Below are 22472 nucleotides of genomic sequence, written 5' to 3' on the forward strand. Positions count from 1 at the left end.
CACCGCGGCGCGTCTCAGTCCCGCCGCCCGCGTTTCTATGGTCTGCTGGGGGGGGGGGGGGGCGCAGCTAGTGCGCCCCTCCCCCCCCCAGCAGACCAGGTTTTTCTCACAGACGCCTGAGGTAGAGCAGCTGGGGCGCTGCCGCTTGGTCCCGCAGCACCAAGGTGCGGCGCTGCAGGGACCTACCCGGCAGCGCCCCAGCTGCTCTGTCCCAGGCGTCCAGATTCAGCTGCTGTTGAAACTGATCAGTGGCTGATTCCAGGAAGCCCAGGGCAGAGAAACTCTGCCTCGGGCTTCCTGTAGTCAGCCGCTGGTCAGTTTCAGCAGCGGCTGAATCTGGACGCCAGTTCTGACTTAAGTACAAATTCAACTTAAGTACAAACCTACAGTCCCTATCTTGTACGTAACCCGGGGACTGCCTGTAGTTAAAATCCTAAGTCCAATAGGCACTTTTGAAAAGGTTACCCTCAATTCTGCAAAGGGCATATGTGCAGGCATAAGGATCCTCTTGCATGGTCTCTTTGCAATACTGTGCCTTATGCCACAATTAAAACAGTTTCCCCCATCTCGCGAGTAGTTATTTAGGCAATGTCAAATTTTTTAAGGTCTTACAGTACTATGTACAGACTAATTTGGCTACCCCTGAAGCTTATGATATACTTGTTCAGATGGGAACAATGTAAATAGTTTCTAGAATAAAAGCTAATAAATTACCTGTGTTTTCTTTTGCAGTAGACCAAAAGATTGTCAAAAAGAAAAAACACACGCTCCTGGATATTTCCTGCAGAAATTTTCAGCAAAACTCCATACATTAGCATTTCTGTGCATGTATCTGTGATGTTGGACCCCTAAACCAAATGGAGAGAAGCAACTGAGTCCATGCAGATTGATGATGTATGCAAAACTAAGCAAGCAGAAAGATTTCTATACAAAGTAATTTTTCAATGTTAGCAATTCCTTTTCTTAAAAATTACTGGAAAGGAAAAACCCACAGTAGTTTGCTTTTTAAGTTTAAACATTGATTTGAAATTTTTTTTAATAAAGACTTTCCATTAATCTAGTATTATCATCAAGTTCTGGCTTTCTTTTCTTTCTTTCTTGTTGTGGATTATTAAATCTCCTAAATTATATTAATCTTTGTACATGACAATTTTGCCAAATAGTTACAAGTCCCAGCTGAGACATCTGCTGAAGTGTTAGGCGACTGGCTGTAGCACCATAACTAGGACCTTCAAATAGCTTAACTGTCGTGTCAGAGTGTTCTGAAGAGTAGCTTTAAAAATAAACTTCTTATGAAAAAACAAAATTAGAGTCATGTTTCAGAACTCTGCATATAATAGAAATTCTATCCCACTAAACCAAATGTGTCAGTGAAGTAGTTTTAAATAGTTAACTATATGTACAAACTTGCACACCAAACTTTTAAAAAATAAAAACAAAACCAGTCAAAGGATAAAGTATAGACAACAGCAGTAGCACTGAAAGCTTCTTAGCTATTGGTACCTAATGTAAGGCCTAGGAATATGGTACTAGTCCTGAGACTAAGGGCCAGTGGCAAAGTCTGCAGTGTGTGCAATAGTACCAATAGAGGGCCTTCATCCTGAAATAGCAATGATAGAGGTACCATGAGGCACGACATGTTCTTTAAAGATATGTAGGCCTTTGGTCTGAGGGCTACGAGAAGCACTGTGAAATAGTACTGGAGAGTAGTGAACTGAAAGATGCACTTTACTTTCAGTACCAGAGTTGCGTTCTACTGCAGAAGTCACATACCAAGAAATTTGAAGTCGCCATCAACGCAGTTTTCTTTTTGGCTTTAGAAGATGTGTGTGCTCTGAGCAGTGATGCTTTCTGAAGGACATTGTACCTAGAAATGTTTTCTTGTGAAGGTAATATCCTTTAGCCTGTGTGAACTGGCAAGGTTAGGGGAGCATTCCTGGAATGAACAGTCAATGCGTTCCCTTCCTCTGATCAAGTGGGCTCCAGTGCCAGATGAAGAACAGCCTCCATGAGAATACAGCTAAGGCACGCTTCCTTTTGCTTGTTTCTTCTTGATTTGAACTCATGGCAGATTAGAGAAAAGTGTCCAATGTGACCCTGACCTCAAGTCACTTCAAAACAGCAACTGTGTGGGGCTCTAATAGGCATTGTCTTGGAATACCAGAAGTACCCCTGGTACCCAGATGAGCCTCCTGCCTATCCAAAATAAATTAAAATAAAGAAAACCAAAATGAGAAAAAATGAGTACCATTAACTCTAAGGTTATGTCTAGAGTACATCCCTCTGTCACCAGAGGGATGTAAATTAGACATACTGAAATTGCTAATGAAGCAGGGATTTAAATATCCCGGGCTTCATTAGAATAAAAATGGCCGCCGCTTTTTGCTGATGCAGCACTTTGCCGGCAAAAAGCGGCAGTCTAGACGGGGATCGGTTGACAAGGAAAGACTTTTCCAACCGATCCCTTATGCTTCGTTGCAGAGGGATGTAGTCTAGACATACCCTAATTGATTATTTAGAATTTGTTTCCTCATAGAGGAATGAGAGCTATAAATGCACAGTAACATGTTCTGACTGTCAACGATAAGAAGGAACCTAAAAATAGTTGAGGCAAGTTCAGCCTTCATACTCTCAGCTCAGAGGACAGGAAAGCCAAAGCAAATGAGCAGCCATCAATCCAGGCACCTCAAGAAAAAACTCTCCAGCATTCTACCTGTGCATGTTTTCCTACAGTCACTACTTTTTTTTCTGAGGTATCTGCCATTGGAAATCTGTTAGGGTGCTCAGGATCATCCCGGACATCCAGGATTTTTGTACGTTAGAGTGGCAACCCTAACCAGAGCCTAAGGGACACCCCCCCCCCCAACATTGCAAAGGATGTATCCAATCGCTCAAAGAACCACCTTCATCCATGGGGGGGGAGAGGAAAAGAGTGAAAGGCGCCTCCTTCCCTTTGTGCACCCTGTGAGCGTACCAGGGACAACTAGTGCATCCACACTCAAGACGAGTACTGAGACTGCTTCCTCCCCACTCCCAGTAGGGAAATCCATTGCTCCAAAGGATGCAAGGAAGGATAAACAACTTACACGAAGTACATCATGAACATGGAGGAAAACAAGAAAGAACTGCAACTGTATGATCCGCTATTCAGGGAGCTAAGACCTACATGTGCTTGATAGTTCAACCCCAATGCCAACTCTGTCCATACATCCATACAGGCAATATCATCACAGGACTTAACCACATAAACCACCACATCAGAGGCTCATACAAGTGCACATCCACTAATATAATTTATGCTATTAAGTGCCAGCAACACTCCTCTGCCATGTATATCAGCCAAACTGGAGTCTCTCTAGGAGAAAGAATTAATGAACACAAATCAGATATCTGAAAAGGCAACACACAGAAACCCTTTCCCCCTTTTTTGCCTCTTTTTCCTACTCTTCCCTTCACCCCCACTCCCCCATTCTTATCTGTGCTATTTATTTGAAAACTGGACCGACCCCTTAAACTCCATTCATCTAAAGAAGTGGGTAGCTCCATGAAAGCTCATGATACCATCTATATTTCTTGTTAGTTTCTAAGGTGCTGCAAGACTATTGGTTGATTTTAAAAGTTCAGAATCAGTATTTGTTGTTTTTAATATTTGAAATAAAGTTATTCATCCAAAATATACTGCCAAAATTCACACCTGGTGCAAAAGCGTGCGATTTCACGCAAGTCAGTGGAAAGAACCTTAGCAGAGACCCTGTGACAGGACACAGTTGTTGAGCAGGAACAGAAGTAACTTCCCAGTAAGTCTTTTAATGGAGTAAATATGAGGCAAGACTGGGGAATGCAAGCACAATCAGGCTACACATACACTACACACTCCTTTTAGTGGCATGTAGGGTACAGACACAACATGTACCATGGCATGGTGCAAACAGCTCTGTTGACAGTGAAGAACTGCTTAGGTGAGAAGAATAAGGACATGCCTGAACCCTGTGGTTCCTGCCGGGTCTGTATCCTTCTCACCCAAGCAAAGCCTCCCACAGCAACCTGCCTATTTTTACCAAGGCAGTGTTTCACTGTCTCTCCACAACTGTGAAACACTCCAGGAGCATGGAAAAACTGTAACACCAGGAGAACCGCAGGGAAAGACTCTAACAGCTCCCCACGCTGCCAGAGCCCTTCCCTGCTGCCAGAGCCCATTCACTGACACATGTCTCTCTGCACTGCAATGCAGACATGGCCTGCTTTTCACTGAGGCATGTAGCTACTCATCATTGCTGCCAGTGGTGTGCATTCTAGATGTAGCTTCACAGTCTCAGTGAATACAGAAATCTGTATTCATAGTTATTTGGTAGTAAGATGAGGGGAAAGTCTCAGAGATGGCAGAACTTCCCATCTAACTGTTACCAAGCTGGGCTGAAACCAAGCTGGGATTCTCAGTATTCTGATTACATTAAAAAAATATGAAATAGGGATATAAACAAATAGTCGACTAAGCCTAGGCCTATCAGGTAGTCAAGTCAACTATTCACTCCCCCCCCCACCCTTGCTGCCTCTGTATGAAAGGCAGCAAGAGGGAGAGGGAAGCATGAGTTGATGGTGGGGGGAGCCAGTTTAAAAGCCGGTCCCCTCCAGCACTGTCTCCACGATGCCAGTTGCCCTAGAGGGAGCAGCTCAGGAGGCAGAGGGGAGAGAAGGAGAGGGGAAGGGAGGCTGCATGAAGCAGCCTCTGTCCATGGTGGGTCCAGGCATGCCGCAGCCAGAGGCTGCTCTGGCAGCAGCCCCTGTCTGCAGCGGGGGGAGGGGGAGGTCCCAGCTTCTTGCTGGGACCCCCCCACAGACAAGGGCTGCTGGACCAAGTGCGAGCTGAGACTGAGCAAGCCCAGCTCAGTCCCCACTCGCGCTGGGTCTGGGAGCTACCCCCACCAATTACTACAGCTCTTACTACATTTAAACTGCAGAGCCAAAACAGGAGTAGCTCCTGGATCCGGCACAAGCTGGGACAGAGCGCCTTCCCTTATTGACTAATCGATAAAAATGTTATTAGATACCCAATTAGTGAATTACCCTCCTCTTAACATCCTTAATATGAAAAACCATTGCGTGCGTGTGTGTGTGTGTGTGTGTGTCTGTTTTTGTCTCTCTCTTATTGTAACCTTTGCCCAAATTTCATGGACAGATATTTTGAATTGTGCCATTCTCCCAGTTTAGACACCCACTTTTAAAAGTTCTGAATTAAGCCCAATATATTTAACAATATAGGATATTAAGTGAAAAAGTAATTGTATTAAGAATCTTTTTTTCTTGAAGCAGATGTTCTTGTTTTCCATACATCTCTATTTTTATCATAAACACAAGCTTAATTTTATGACATCTATATGGGAATTTAAGTCATGCTTTCATCCTTGGGTTCTAAAAATATTTTTCCCAAAAAAAGGCCAGGCAATGTGTTAAACATTTCCTTCTGGTAAGAAACCTCCAACACATTTGCCTCTTTATTCGTAGGCTACACAGAAAACCAGATGTTTATTTAATTAAACCCACTCTCATACATTGCATTCAATGATTTGTTTCTGCAGAACTATCTAAAATAGTTACCTCCTGCAGTAGCTCTGACATTTATACTGTTACAAGGAATAAACATACTGTATGTATGAAGAGAATGCCTTTAGGAAAATGAACAAATTTGCTAGATTGGGCATTATGTGGTAGTCATATCATAATCAAATCTGGTCTGTCACATTTGCATAAATGTAGTATATCTCCATTAAAGACAATGGAATTATTCCAGATTTGACGTAACAACACAGGCCTCGGTCCTTTCATTTTCCTTTAATGATGTATTTTAAAGTAAAATGGCCATTTAAAAAGCAAGCAGGATTCAGATGAATCTTATATTTAATTATTTAGTATATGTGTAATTGTCAGCAAATTTAAAATCTTTCATATGGAAATCTACTTATAAAACTAAGTTTCTAAACAAAGAGTTTTTTAATTTTGTCTGATGAGTTGAAATTAAAGGGATTCCTAAAGCTTCATCAAAATGATTTTTTTCTTAATCTAAAGACTGCTAGAAGGAATGGAACCAAAACTTCTAGCCTTACTTACAAGACTTCTTAGTTAGATATTTAATCATTTTATCTATGTATCTTTTCTTACTTATTTTTTCTCAATCAGGCTGAGCAGTAGCTTCACTGACTAACCAAGCCATTGTACAGACATTCACCCTGTCCTTCTTCCACTAGCTGTCCTTAGAATCTCATGACTCACCAAAATTCATATCTTATGAAGTTGCCAATATTAGCCCTACGTCATTTAAACTCACTGATGTACCTACAGAGAGCCCCTTTAATTGCAATGGAGTGCCACACATGCAATTCACACTAAATCATAAATTTGTAAAATCTTTAAAGCAGAGACATTGAATAAGGCAATTTGCACGGTGCCTAACATATCACACACAGTTAAAATGAGCAATGAAATTATTATGAAAAATAAAATGCAGCCATCCCATTCACTATTAAGGTAAACAGGATAGTCCCTAATTTATTCTATAGCACCAACAAGGTATGAAAGATTTACCTTTTAAAACAATATGGTAGACCTAACAGCAATGGCATTGTACATTATTATAGTTTAGGGGGAAACAAAATAGACAACTAGCACAGTACAGATCTCTTTCCTAAATTTAATATGAAAACATCCCTAAATGTTTAGGGAAAACAAATAGTTGTTTTGTATTGCAAGGCATAAACCTAAACATATAAACAAGGTATAAAAATTCAATTTTACATAAATTGGTCCTCACTATTATCAGGGATATGTGCATAATTAGAACCATGGTATGCATATTATTGTATTCATCTTTAAGGATTCAGTATAGATTTTTTTGAAATTCCTGCATTTCTATTTTGGAAGGGAGGGAGCAAGGGAGAGCCAAGATTAGTTTGTTTGTTTTTTAAATTTTCGGAAATGATGGAATGTAAATTTTGTTCTGCAAGTAAACACAGAAAAGTAATAATTAAAACAACTTTTTCCCCGCACATATTGGATATGGTTCTGCTAGACTAGACGTACTTGTACCACAAAACAGTGTTTAAAATAATGCATTTTGTCCCTTTAATGATAAATGTTAATGACCAATCTGTTCTTAGAAAGCTATCTAAATTAAAAATAGAAAGGCATGGTTTCTTGAAACTTGAAATTAATTATTGTGCTAACACATGAAGAATATTTTAAGCTTAAATATGTGATTTGTTGAAGTAGGCAATAGTTCCTAATTCCACAACTTAAGCTTTGTGCATCTCTCAAATCATATTCTTAGTAACTTCAAAAAACTTGTTTTAATCTGTAGAGAGTTCTCAATATATCTTATGTGGAAAGACTGAGGATTTTAATAGATATGGTACTCACCTTTTTATGCCAAAAGCCATGCATTATTTGCATTATTCAAATAAATAAAATATTATTAATATTTGTATTGTTCAAACAAATAAAATATGCAAAATATGTGTTACTTAACTATTCGTGCTCCTTAAGATCTAGGAAACAACTAATAGTCCTACAGCACCTTGGAACCTAACAAAAAATGTAGATGGTATCATGAGCTTTCATGGGCACAACCCACTTCTTCAGAACAATGGAGTTAAGGGGTCCAGGTTGCAAAATAAATGGCAGAGAGAGAGAGGGGATGAGGAGGGAAAGAGAAGGAGGGAAATGGGGAAAAAATGGTCATTTAGAGTGTCCATGATAAATGAAGCCGATGAAGTGGGTTCTAAGTACTCTTAAGTACCTGATCCTTGGCTTTTTATGTCATTAGGATGTGGAATGTAGCAGGTAATCCAGTTAAGGTCTCTGTTTACACCTCTATTGTAGGTATCAAACTTGCAAATGAAATTAAGTTCTACAGCTTCCCTTTCAAGCTGGTTTTCGAAATTGGCTTGTAATAATATGGTAACTTTGAGATCCATTAATGAGCGCCTGTGCAAGTTAAAATAGGTTTCTGTGTGTTGCCTTTTCGAATATCTGATCTGTGTCCATTAATCCTTTGTCATAGAGACTGTCCAGCTTGACCATTATACAAGGGCACTGCTGGTACTTGATGGTATGGATCACACTGTTGGATGTGTAGTTATATGAGCCACTGATGTGACGGTGTATGTGGTTAGGTCCTGTGATGATGTCACTTGTATAGCTATGTGAACAAAGCTGGCACCCGAGCTGATTGCATGGGTGGGTTCCTGGATGAGTATGATGGAACTGTGCTGCGTGGTTGCTGGAAAGAATTTGTTTGAAGTTAGGAGGTTGTCTGTAGGCGAGGATTGGCCTGTCCCCTAAGGTCTGTGAGAGTGAGGGGTCATTTTTCAGGATAGATTGTAGATAGTTGATGATGCACTGCAGCCCCCAACTTAAACCCCTCTAGCACAATATGTAGGGTCTTGAAAGCAAGCACAAGAACTTTCAATGGGAAGCAAAATACAAATGGAATGCAAAGAGAATCTAGTGAAAAAAAATCAAAGAGAAGAGGGAACATAGTTGAAAGAATGGGTGAAAGAAGAGTTATTTGTGCCTCTTTTCTCTTAACACAATCAATTTTTGCCCTGAATCATTCTGAATGCTTACAGTTTCACCACTTCAGTAGTTAGTATTATTGTAGAAGAAATTCCTACATCTAGTTTATTTTGATATTGAAAATGTACTAATGTGTCTCAGTCGGCTCCTGTAGCAGTGAGTTCCACACATTAATTATGGTTGGGATAAAAATAGTATTTCTAAAAACTAACATTTAAATTTAAACAGACCTTATTTGGACACAGGCTGGCTAACCTAGTGAGGAGGGCTTTAAACTAAGTTCGACGGGGACAGGTAAGCAAAGCCCACAGGTAAGCAGAGAACATTGAGACCTGGGAGATGGGTTGGAAATGGGAGAGCGTGGGCTATAATGGCAGAGATAAAGAAGGGTCAGGGAAAAACTGAGAGGCAAGGTCAAATCAGTATCTTAAACACCTATATACAAATGCGAGAAGTATGGGAAATAAGCAGGAAGAACTGGAAGTGCTAATAAATAAATAGTACAATTATGACATTGTTGGCATCACAGAAACTTGGTGAGATAATACACACGATTAGAATGTTTGTATGGAAGGGTACAGCTTGCTCAGGAAGGACAGACAGGGAAAAAAGGGAGGAGATGTTGCCTTATATATTAAAAATGAACACACTTGGAGTGAGGTAAAGATGGACATAGGAGATGGAAATGCTGAGAGTCCCTGGGTTGGGTTAAAAGGGGTTAAAAACAAGGGTGATGTCATGCTAGGAGTCTGCTACAGGCCACCTACCCAGGTGGAAGAAGTGGATGAGGCTTTTTATACACAACTAACAATATCATCCAAAGCCCAAGATTTGGTGGTGATGGGGGACTTCAACTATCCAGATATATGTTGGGAAAACAACACAGTGGGGCACAGACTATCCAATAAGTTCTTAGACTATCCCCTGGAGACAACTTGTTATTTCAGAAGGTTGAAAAAGCTACCGGGGGGGAAGCTGTTCTAGATTTGATCCTAACAAATAGGGAGGAACTGGTTGAGAATTTGAAAGTAGAAGGCAGCTTGGGTGAAAGTGATCATGAAATCATAGTGTTCACAATTCTAAGGAAAGGTAGAAGGGAGAACAGCAAAATAGAGACAATGGATTTCAGGAAGGTGGATTTTGGTAAGCTCAGAGAGTTGGTAAGTAAGGTCCCATGGGAATCAAGACTAAGGGAAAAAACAACTGAGAAGAGTGGTAGTTTTTCAAAGGGACATTGTTAAGGACCCAAAAGCAAGCTATTCTGCTGCGTCGGAAAGATAGAAAAATATGGCAAAAGACTGCCTTAGCTTAACCACGAGACCTTGCATAATCTAAAAATAAAAAAGGAATCATATAAAAAATGGAAAGTAGGACAAATTACAAAGGATTAATATAGGCAAACAACACAGGAATGCAGGGGCAAGAATAGAAAGGCAAAGACACAAAATGAGCTCAAACTAGCTACGGGAATAAAGGGAAACAAGACGACTTTTTATAAATACATTAGAAGCAAGAGGAAGACCAAGGACAGGGAAGGCCCACTGGTCAGTGAGGAGAGAGAAACAGTAACAGGAAACTTGGAAATGGCAGAGATGCTTAATGACTACTTTATTTTGGTCTTCACCGAGAACTCTGAAGGAATGACTAACATAGTGAATGCTAGTGGGAAGGGGGTAGGCTTAGAAGATAAAATAAAACAGAACAAGTTAAAAAACACTTAGAAAAGTTAGATGTCTGCAAGTCACCAGGGCCTGATGAAATGCATCCTAGAATACTCAAGGAGCTGATAGAGGAGGTATCTGTGCCTCTAGCTATCATATTTGCAAAATCATGAGAGACAGGCGAGATACCAGAAGACTGGAAAAGGGCAAATATAGTGCCCATCTATAAAAAGGGAAATAAGAACAACCCAGGAAACTACAGACCAGTTAGTTTAACTTCTGTGCCGGGGAAGATAATGGAGCAAGTAATTAAGGAAATCATCTGTAAATACTTGGAAGGTGGCAAGGTGATAGGGAACAGCCAGAATGGATTTGTAAAGAATAAATCATGTCAAACCCATCTAATTGCTTTGATAGGATAACGGGTCTTGTGGATAAGGGAGAAGCGGTGGATGTGGTATACTTAGACTTTAGTAAGGCATTTGATACAGTCTCGCATGATATTCTTATCAATAAACTAGGAAAATACAACTTAGATGGGGCTACTATAAGGTGGGTGCATACCTGGCTTCCTAACCATACTCAGAGATAGAAATGTAGCCGTGTTAGTCTGGTGTAGCTGAAACAAAATACAAGACTATGTAGCACTTTAAAGACTAACAAGATGGTTTAATAATATAATAATAATACTAATAAACCATCTTGTTAGTCTTTAAAGGGCTACATAGTCCTGTATTTTGTTTCATACTCAGAGAGTAGTTCTTAATGGTTCACAATCCTGCTGGAAAGGTATAACTAGTTGAGTTCCGCAGGAATCTGTTTTGAGACCGGCTCCGTTCAATATCTTCATCAATGATTTAGATATTTGCATAGTAAGTAGGCTTATTAAGTTTGCAGATGATACCAAGCTGGGAGAGGTTGCGACTGCCCTGGAGGATAGGGTCAGAATTCAAAATGATCTTGACAAATTGGAGAAATGGTCTGAGGTAAACAGGATTAAGTTTAATAAAGACAAATGCAAGTGCTCCACTTAGGAAGGAACAATCGGTTTCACACATACAGAATGGGAAACAACTGTCTAGGAAGGAGTACGGCAGAAAGGTATCTAGGGGTTATAGTGGACCACAAGCTGAATATGAGTCAGCAATGTGATGCCGTTGCAAAAAGAGCAAACATGATTCTGGGATGCATTAACAGGTGTGTTGTGATCAAGACACGAGAAGTCATTCTTCCGTTCTACTCTGCGCTGTTTAGGCTTCAGTTGGAGAATTGTGTCCAGTTCTGGGCACCGCATTTCAAGAAAGATGTGGAGAAACTGGAGAGGATCCAGAGAAGAGCAACAAGAATGATTAAAGGTCTAGAGAACATGACCTATGAAGGAAGGCTGAAAGAATTGGGTTTGTTTAGTTTAGAAAAGAGAAGATTGAAGGAGGACATGATAACCGTTTTCAGGTATCTAAAAGGGTGTCATAAGGAGGAGGGAAAAAACCTGTTCATCTTGGCCTCTGAGGATAGAACAAGAAGCAATGGGCTTAAACTGCAGCAAGGGAGGTTTAGGTTGGACATTAGGAAAAAGTTCCTAACTGTCAGGGTAGGAACAAACTGGAATAAATTGCCCAGGGAGGCTGTAGAATCCCCATCTCTGGAGATATTTAAGAGTAGGTTAGATAAATGTCTATCAGAGATGGTCTAGACAGTATTTGATCCTGCCATGAGGGCAGGGGACTGGACTCGATGACCTCTCAAGGTCTCTTCCAGTCCTAGTATTCTATGATTCTATGTTGCCTGTAGATTTTAAATTATCTCTTATTTTGTACTTTGGGAAAGTTTAATTCTATTGGACCTCTAACCCATTCATTCTTTACTTTATCAAGTTTACTTTCTCAACTTCAAAACACAACAAATAATATGTCCTTACATGAGCCCTACACTCTCTCTCTAATCATTTTCCCCCTGGACTCTTTCTACTGATGTGTTATTTTTGAGATAACGGACTAAAATGAATACAGTAAGATCAAGCTAAAGACACACAACCAATTCATGTAATACTTTGTGCTTACAGAGATTCCTTCTTTTTTTGTACTGTGAATGTTTAAGACTGTGTTAAGTGGTTCCTGAAATCAAGAAGTTTTAAAATTGCTACTCTCTAAAATGCAAGACTTGAGGCATATTGGAAAACATGCAAAAATATAGATCATTCCTATCTAGTCTTGAAAACAAGAGAAAAAGTATTTGGAATGCTGCCATATGAACAATCTTTAAATAGGATATTCAAATCTCCCTGCAGAAGCATGTATGCTTCTGCCTAAACAAAGTTAATAACTGTGCTCTATTTTAGAAAGAGTCAAATCTTCTGCCTTCTGCTACTGCTTAATTAACATTGGGTACACCCACAGCCTCAAGGATGTGGAGTCTATGTACCAGCAGGAGGAAAATAGTTTTGCCTCTTAACAAAATTCTCTTTTCTCTTCTCCTTCCCTGCTCATAACATCCTGCTTCCTCCCGGATTTTGGGGGAGAGGCAGCATCAGCTAAGCAGTTAGGCTGTCTGGAGGTACTTCGCAGAAGCTAACTGGCTTCTGTGTGTCCAAGAGAAGGGCATACAGGCCCTTTACCTAGCAAGGCACTATTGCATGCCTGAATCATAAGCTCCCATTCTCCTAACACTGGGTTTAGAGTAAGATTACATGTTTTTGATCTGTTATGGGTATTGGTGCTAGTAGCTTTTTATGAGACTGGAAAGGAATGTTCCCCTCATTTACATCTAGACTGCTCTCTATAATAGAAACAAGACATGCAATTTGCATAACGCAAATTGCATGTCTTATTTCGATTTTATTTCTAAATAGGCTATTTTGAAATTTGGCATGTCTACATGGCACCAAATTTCGAAATAAAGCACTATTTTGAGACATCCCTTATTCCTCATGAAATGAGGTTTACAGGGATGCCGAAACAGTACGTCCATTATTTCAAAAATTATTTTGAAATAGTGGACGCCTTCCTTGGATTCGGGGTAACTATTTCGGGATACCTTTGGTATCCCGAAATAGCCTTGCAGTCTACACATACCCTTAGTCAGACTAAAGAGGATCTGTATGTTTGTTTTTCACATTCCTCACAACAGATCAGAGACTCAACTGTAAATACAAAGGCTGTTTTAATCATATGTATTTGTGGCACTTTTCAGCTAATCTCTTATCTGTTAACTTTTCTAAAATTTATATTCTGTACATTTTCCTCCCCAGTTTAGTAAGCAGGACTTTGAAGTTAGTGTCTAAAACATCAACGCTCAAGAACAGCTGTTAGATTAAAGTCGATATTATTTGATGTAAATGCTAAATCCAGAGCTAGATAATTTGTGTCTTTTCTAAAAGTTGGTTAGTCCACCATTGATGATCCTTGGATAATAATACTGATATTACTTAACATAAATCCTAAGTAAGAATTGTGATTTCACTAGTGAAACGAGAAGTTCCCCGTGAGTCAGGGTCACAAAAGTAAAGCACTGCTGATAATTCTCCACTTGCAAAGTTGCATCACTGCATCTGTGTTTTACACAATGAGAAATATGATGATACTACCTCCCATCCTTCAATGTGAGACTGCCATTCTTCCAAAACCTCTAATTTTTCCATTTGCCTCTTAGCCTCATTTATATTGGAACAGACAGCTTTCATTGTTTGGAGAGCTTCCATTAATACTGCGTAGTCACTGTGCTTCTTTGGCGTCCGCTTCAATAACTCCTGTTTATACATAAAGAGTACATCAGTCTTTGATCCCCAAATGTACATTACCAGGAGGCCAGCTCACATTGACTGGGATACTAAAACTAAACTGTAGATATCAAACTCCTCTTTTATTAGGTGGAATCTTATTACAGTAAAACTCCAATAGTCCGGCATCCAATTGTATGGCACTCCTGATAGTCCAGCATCAAAATAGCAAGAGCCTAGTGAGTGAGTTTCGGCAAAAAACAAGTCACAAGGCAACAGAAGTAGCAGCTGAACCAAGCGAAAAGGGTAAAAAAGGGTTAAAAAACCTAAAACATCACAGTATACTGTATACAGTATGTACAATAAAAAGGGTTAAGAACACTTTATATACAGTATATAATGCATACAGTATATATATATATATATAACCAGCTTATAGTATCTCCTGATAGTCCGGCATATCCGATAATCCGGCACCACCTAGGTCCCAAGGGTTCCGGATTATCGGAAATCTACTGTACATCCTCCAACATTATGCCCTGAAAGGGCAATAAAACTCTGAAAAACAAACTAGCAACAGCAAGAATAATCAATATTTCAAAAACAAAAATTTCCATTTCTGCTCACTCTCCCTATCTCCTTTTCCCTGATAGGTTGGTCTTGATGTTGACCTTTAACTTCTTTTTGCATTTTTTAATAGGACAGTCATCTTTTAAAGACAAAAATCATAGATATGTCTTAAAGCACTTATTTATTATTGTCACAATAAATACCAAGATTGCTATGAAATGAATGAGGGTCAATTGTTTTTCACTAATTTTTTCTCAGAGTCTTTACTTGTTGCATTTAACAATACTTTGAATACAATTCAATTCAGTGTATCTCTTGCAGAATCTATTAGTTAGTTTCTTTTGTTTTATGCATGGGTTTCTCACAAAGCAAGAAAGAATATAAAAACTATTTCAGAATAGGACAATATGATTGTAAAATCACAGAAATAAGTAGAACGACTCAGGGCTCAATGCAGTAAAATTATTTAACTTATTTTTTTATATGACTAAATATTCAGTTGTATTCCTTCAGTCTCCTATATCAGTACAGTGAGATATGTCTCTTTCATAACTGATGTATAAGAAGCTAAAATTTTATTATAAAAAATACTTTTCCAATAATCAAATAGTAATTAACAAATGCAGCTTCCTCTTCAATAATATAAGACAAATATACTCCTTTTTAACAAAAAAAATATTAAATATCCAACATAAATGTGTTATGCTTTCTCTCAGCACATACACATACCCAAATTAGCTGTCATTTTATTGATATCTGAAAGTACTTTCAATCTGTCTTTTACAGAATCTATTTAAAAGCATTTTTTTACATTTATTTTAGATAACAGTTTATTAACAATGGTATTGATTCAAGAAACCAATTATTGTGTGCGTAGCTTTAAGCACATAAATAACTGTATTCCCACTTGTAGTATTTAAGTGTGTACTGAAATCAAACTAATCAAATTCACTGAGGTTTAAATTTATGGCAATGAAAGTGACTATCGTACTATACCGGAGGTGCTAAAACTAGGGAGATGCCAATACTTCTCTGCAAACAAAACCTGCTAATCTTTTTTTCACCGAAGTTCCTGGAAGACTTGCCACTGGCTTTAATGAGTGCAAGCATGAATCCAATATTTATTTGGGGGGTCATTTGTTTTGGTAGAGAGGTTGTTGTTACCGTCAAATATGCTTAGCAACGTGTTTTATATGCAAAAAATAAAGTCCCAGGTAACACATATATAAGTACCTTCAAAAGGAGAGGATACTTGCATATTCTTTGTATTGGTGTTACTAGATATCCTTCCAAGGGAACGTCTGTGTTCTTACGTCCTCCAAGCAGCATACAATTCTAAGATGCAAGCAAATTAATTTGATTACAAAATTCTGATAAAATTATAATTTTCCCAAACTATGAGTTCGGCAAGAGTTCAGTAGAGAAACACATTACATTAAAATATTACCTGCAGTTTTCTATGAGAAATCATTTTTCTAAAATACAGGCAATTGGCATCAAAGAAGGCTCTCTCAAAAGCCTTGACACAAACACTTGCCTACGATTGTAAATTAACATATACAAAGATAATGTTAAGGTAGACTTGCAAAACAATCATGAACAGACACATCCTCTACTCATCAAATCTTTATTAGAATGACTAAAAAGACACTAAACCAAACATTTTACTTGGCACACACATACTCAAAATTACCCCACTTGCAGTTGTTGAATGTTATTTTCCAAGCATGTATTAAAGAAACAAAGCAGTTCGAAAGCTTGCTTGGCCATTTAAGATACACTATATTATCAGGGCTACTCAACATGTGGCCCGCAGCCTGTTTGTTTGTGACCCGTGGTGCAGTTTGGGTTTGCAATGCGGTTTGGGTTGATTCCTGGACTGTCATTGCTCGTTAAAGTGCTGCCATATGGGTGGAAATTGAGTAAATATTGCATTTTATTACTATCAGCAGAACTGACTTAAATGGGGCCTGCATGTTGTGTAGTCTTGCCTTAATCTTTGTATTCATGCCCATCCGTGTGAAAGAAGCTATTTGCACGTACATGCAACTACACTGAAGTTGAGGTCCACAGCATGTGCTGTGAGTATCACTATGGCTTCCGGGGCTTCCAAAGTTGAGTAGCTCTGCTATATGAAACCAAGCTGTATTTATTGAGAACATTATACAGATACCAATACAATCACACGTAGTGCAGTATAGCCTGGTAACACTCCTACAACTGCTCACCCTTTGAAAAGGCAGGTAAGTAAGTTTTCTCCTTACACATCAAACACAAAGGATATATTGGAAAGGACTCCCTACAATTCAAAGAGCAAATTAAACAATAAAATCAGAGTGCACCCTATGTGATCAGGCTCTGATTTATTTAATTTTTGAAAGATGTCTGTATTCATCTTTATTACTCTGTGGAGCCGCAATGGGAGCCTGATTAGGCTTCCAATTATTTTTAGATGATGAAATAACTAACAACAAAGACATTTGTTCTCCATTTATCTGCATCTGGCCAGTAGTCTGCAACTACGTCTTTTGGATGCTGACCTGATAACATGATGTATTCCTTCACCGCCACTGCACTCTACACAAATGCAAACCTTAAATCCATTCACAACCCAGCTGACATGCAAAATGTGATAACCCATTTGCAAGGTGAAGAAACTGTCTCCGAGTTTGTACCACAGGTGCACTATGATCAACCTACATTATTTATTGGCTTCCAGATGGAGTTAAAGGTGGTAGTTCTGACTACATCTATGGGAATAAATTATTTTTTCAATCCAGGAGCTGAACAAAAGAAAAGAATAGGAAAAAAAACTATTTTGTCTTCTGAATCTGATATAGCTCGAATCACAGGGCCCTTTAAGGAATGGCATAAAGCACTTTTTTTTTTTTTTTTTTTTTTTGACAGAAACTTGGGAAGCTCTAGGGTATATCAAATAAAGGAGGCTCTTTGACTACTAAGGGACAATCATTATTGCATTTTTTGCAAAGGTGCTGAAATCTTTTTCAAATTTCACTATGTTCAGATATTGTGTTTGGACTCAGTACCATTGTAGAAACAGTTTCATTTAGATCCAAATCCAAGTCTGTGTGGAGAGATCTGAGTTCCAGAACTTCAGTTTAGACTGACCTCTAAAATAGCCACATCCTACCTCACAAAATAAACTTTTCATGATTCATTCCCAGGTATTTTGCTTGTCACCACCATATATAGTGAATTCCTACTTAACCTATTAAGTTTACATTAAAGGGCTGTCAAAAAAAAGTGAATCAGGACCAACAAATTCAAAGGACAGAGTTGACAGAATGTTGTTTTGCCCAATCAAAACACATTGAGATGTACTTCATCAAATAGTGTCTAGGAAACCACTTGGAAAATATGTGACATGTTAAAAAATTAAAATCACAGTAATTCAAATGTTAGATATTTATTTTATCATGTCTCAGAGGGGTAGCCATGTTAATCTGTATCTTTAACAACAATGAGGAGTGCAATGGCACCTTAAAGGCTAATAGATTTATTTGGGCATATGCTTTTGTAGGTAAAAACCATTTCATCACTGAGTCTCCATTCATCTGATGAAGTGGTTTTACTCACGAAAGTATATGCCAAAATAAATCTTAGTCTTTAAGATGCCACAGGACTCTTCAATATTTTATCACTACTCTAATGTTTTGTTCATAGATTCTTTAACAAACCATTTTCAATAGAGATTTTTTCATAATTCCCGTATTTGACATATCTAATGTTCCTTTGCCAAAAATTTTAAGTTTTAATATATTATCTACATCCAAAAATATTACCTTGTTAGGGTGACATATAGTGTGAATTGGGGAAATCAAGGAAACAGTTCATACTAAATTCCTTTTTTAATCAATGTCAACTGCTACTAATGCCAAGTTTCCAAGGAAACTGATCTTGTTAAGATAGATTCAAGAGGACTTTCATACTTCACATTTTAAAACATCTGCTTAATTTGTGTTGTAAAAATTTAAAAAAAGACTTATTGAATAGCTATTTCCTTTAACTCAGTTTAAGCCAATTCAGTATGCTGCTGCTTATATATAATCCGTAGCAAAACATTTTTCCTTTGGCACTGCAGCTCTCACAGTACCAAGTATAAATTTTTCATGATCAAACCTGGCTCTAACTGCAGGTCAGTCTTTAATTTTTCTTCCAGGTCAGTTTTCTGATTTCCTTCCTTACCCTTCCCCCCACACCATTTATCCCATTTTCTCTCCCGTCCTCCAACTATGCATGGCTGGCGTCATTATGAAGTATCATTACAAGGAGTATAGGGTACATTGTCTAGTGTTATTCTGTAAATTGGTCAGGAGGTGGCACTGACTGTTTAACACAGGCAGACCCTTCCTCTGAAAACATCACACCTAAAATGCATCTGAACTAGAACTGCCCAGAGTGACCTTGGTAGGATGTTTAAAATCAGATGTCATATGACCTAGTAAGACACTGCTGTCAACTCCCTAATTCAATGAAAAGATAGTCAAGTAGAACAAAGATATTCAAGTAGAGTCAAAGTTTATTTACCAAAAGAAAAGTCCGTACTGTTCTTATTTTGTTCAGTTCAAGCAGAAGTTTCTGTGCCTTCTCATGGTTACTGCAATATTCATCATAGATACAAAATCTGTCCTTCTGTAGAGACAAAGAAATACTTTGTTCTTATATTAGTCATTTGGCCTTAAAAAATACCTACATATATGATTTTAAATGACAAAAAACTAATGTGATCTGCATTTTGGAAGGAAAACACCTTCTTTCCTATTTTTATATCTAATTATTATTTGAAATCCAACATTTCTAAAACTTTTAGATTCTGCTCTTTATTACAATTGTAAAGATGAATAGTCTGTGAACATCACTGACAAATCAATGGAGAGAATCCAGAGGCTGGATTATGATAAAATCAAACAGGAAACAACAAAGTGAAGCCACACCTACCCATTTGCAGACTTCACTATCTATTGCATATACAAGCAATTATAGGTGCAATTCACATTTTTTAAGAAATAAAAGGTTTGTTGAAGGCTTTTTTGTAAGCTTTTCCATTCTACTGACTTCTATCTTTCATCCCATAATGTGCAAATGTAAACTTTAGCAAACAAAGGTTGAATCAAGCAACGATATCAATTAGATAAATTGTGTGCAAAAAGTTAAGCTCAGTCCTGACTGATTTAGCACAGCTCTGTAACGCTGATGCAACTGAACTGAGACAGGAAAACAGTACTCCTCTAGAGTATAGTAGCTGCAGAAGATTCAGAAACATATCTGCTGTAATTTACTGAAGCACCGTTATGCATTTTCTATTTCAAGGCAGATAAAATAATAATAATAAAAATGAGCAAATATATTCATATGGACCTGAGAATTTAAATATTAAAAATGCTTTTAAATACATTGCATCTTACAAACTTTTTCCCTCTCCTTTTATTCTGCTTCATGACTACGTTTGACATGTTTTGGATCTCAACATGGCATTTCAATGTTCAGGCTTTTATTTTTGTTAGTGAACATAAATAAAAGGCCTACAGCCAAATTTTCAAAAGTATTCATTGAGGACTTTATTCAGCAAAGCACTGATGTATGTGCTTACAGATAAGTACGATCTTATGTCCAACTGACTTCAAGGTCCTTAAGATAATTTCAAAGTGAAAATCCTAGCATTTATGACTTGCTCCCTTGCCTGGCTGGAAAAAAAAAAGGCTAGTTATGTCATCAATGGGAACATTTTTACTATTTTAAAGAGACGTTCTCTATGTTTGAATGAAAAATAAAATCAATTCAGAACACGTAGTCTGAAAATTCAAAAAGTTCAAAGCTACAGAGAATGCTGAACGCTAATGTGCTGAAAATAACAAAGCTTGTTTATTCTACAGTGAAGAGAATGGGTGAGAGGACATGGTAAGGTTCTCTCTCACTCACTCTCTTTTTTTTTTTTTTGGCAATGAATGCAAACTCCAAATGACCTTAAAGGGACCTAATTATGCAATCAAGTAATTTTGGCCTCCTTGCTCAATGTACACACAGATCACCATGGCATGAATTCACGAAGACAATCAGGAACAAGAAAAGTTAATTATGAAGTTGTATTAAAGAATAGCATACAAAGCGAAGAAAGCAGATTCCCACTTCATGGTATGCATTAGGTTCAGGATGCAAACATTCCTCCACTAGAGTCAGGAAATCTTTGTGAACTGCAAGAACATCTTCAATATTTGAAAACAACATCTGTAAAAGAATAACACATACATAAATATAAAACCAGGACACAGAACAGAAAAAAATGTGTGCAATTAAAAACTAACCTTAACGGTTTCCTCTGTGACATTTTTATCCACTTTGGAGGCAGCACATTGGATCATTCTCTGAAGGAATGCCTGCATGAAAGATGACAGCAATACACGTGAGGAAATAGTACACTGCATTAATATAGTTTAATTTATATAGATTAGTGTAGAAGGAACACAATAGCTTTAGAAAAAGTAACTTACATTTTAATTAGTTTGTCTTACATTTGAGATATTAAAATAATATTTCCTAAGAGTACTATTCAAAAATTCACCAGAATACTCCCTTTTAAAAGTAGCGAGTGTATTTGTTAATTTAAAATAATGTAAAACAGACTAAATGGGGAAAAAACCAGTTTAAGTACATATTACACTATTAACCAAGACAAAAAAATTAAAAATCTTCTGTAGTACAATTACCATTCATCACTCCGATTAGTAAAAGCAGTTAGACTGTAACATAGATAAATCACTTCCAAAACTTGAGGCTCAATCCAGTTCCCTTTGGAATTTTCCTATTTGTTACAAGATGAGTTGAATTGAGCCCCTAATTTCTAAATCAAAGCTAGCTTTAAGCTACTATAAACAAGCATAAAATTCACCACAAGAAGCCACTACATTATGCACAAACCTCTCATGTATTAATAGCTGAACCATCTGGAAGGAAAATTGATTTAAACAAGATGATCTGTGCACAAGCTTGTGCACTGTGGTTTTGTCTTTTATTCCGTCTGAAAAAAAATGGAAACAACAAAAAACCACCCACAATGAGGCTCATTCCCCAATTTATTTAATTGTGTTTGAAGCAGCAAGTATAATTAACTTTCTACAAATTAACTTCATTATCAAAAAGGTACATTTTAAAGATATTTCTTTTAAGATGTTCAAAGTCTTAAGGCATTGGGTGTTCACATGGATATGGCATATCCTTTAGTCATTAAAAAATTGGCACCACAAGTGCTCAAAATGTCAAGTCTTTCATATCCGTTTAGCTCCAAGTCACTGTGCATTGTATACTGTATATGAACTCATCTAAATTCTAGTGTGGCGCAAATTCCATAGAGAATGCAATAAATAACCCTGTTGGGGAGAAGGATAGCATTTACAGTATCCCTTTTTTACTCTGCTGTGCCTTATATATTTTAATTCCTAAGTGTTTTTCTCTCTCCACTGAAAAGAGCTATGTAAATAAGAACATTTTTATTACCGAATGAAGAAATAGGAGTTAGGTTTCCAATATATCAACAATACTTAAATTTGAATATTGCCGGGCCATTTACATGCTTAATGCCGATTTCTATACTCCTATTAAAAAACAAACAAGCACATTCCCTACCCATTAGTGATTTCTTTCTACCTCTTTATCAGTGTTAATTCTATTAATTAGATTTATACCTGAGCACCCACTGATTTTAATCCCTTTGTTGCTATAATACATGAGTGATTTGCAAGGCAAATATACTTTGTCGGTCACCCATATAGTGAAGAGGCAATTCCAACATCCAAAAGTATTCATCTTCAACTGCATGCTCATAAATTCCTCTTAAATTGAGATTTCACAGAACTTTCAGAAAAGGTTAAATACATTTTAGAAATCTAAAACCATTAGATTATTAATAAATCATGTAAGAAGAGTGACCCCTGTAATTTATT

The 22472-nt window shown here is 37.7% G+C and overlaps 1 protein-coding gene across 4 annotated transcripts in view; it reads right to left on the reverse strand.

Annotated features, from left to right (window-relative positions):
* PREX2 (phosphatidylinositol-3,4,5-trisphosphate dependent Rac exchange factor 2) overlaps positions 1-22472 on the reverse strand; it is a 266937-nt gene that overhangs the window by 174384 nt on the left and 70081 nt on the right. For all 4 annotated transcript variants that reach the window (XR_012901404.1, XM_075920573.1, XM_006131490.4 and 1 more), the window contains exons 2-7: positions 20838-20909; positions 20638-20760; positions 19063-19167; positions 15748-15849; positions 13813-13974; positions 715-848 (exon numbers count right to left, since the gene is read on the reverse strand). Coding sequence is in view for 3 of the 4 variants with exons in the window: in XM_075920573.1 (XP_075776688.1) it covers positions 715-848; positions 13813-13974; positions 15748-15849; positions 19063-19167; positions 20638-20760; positions 20838-20909 (698 nt within the window). In the remaining variant the exon portion in view is untranslated. The remainder of the gene's footprint in view (positions 1-714; positions 849-13812; positions 13975-15747; positions 15850-19062; positions 19168-20637; positions 20761-20837; positions 20910-22472) is intronic.

The sequence above is a fragment of the Pelodiscus sinensis genome, chromosome 2 (assembly GCF_049634645.1).
Source record: "Pelodiscus sinensis isolate JC-2024 chromosome 2, ASM4963464v1, whole genome shotgun sequence".
In the NCBI taxonomy this organism is placed as follows: Eukaryota; Metazoa; Chordata; order Testudines; family Trionychidae; genus Pelodiscus; species Pelodiscus sinensis.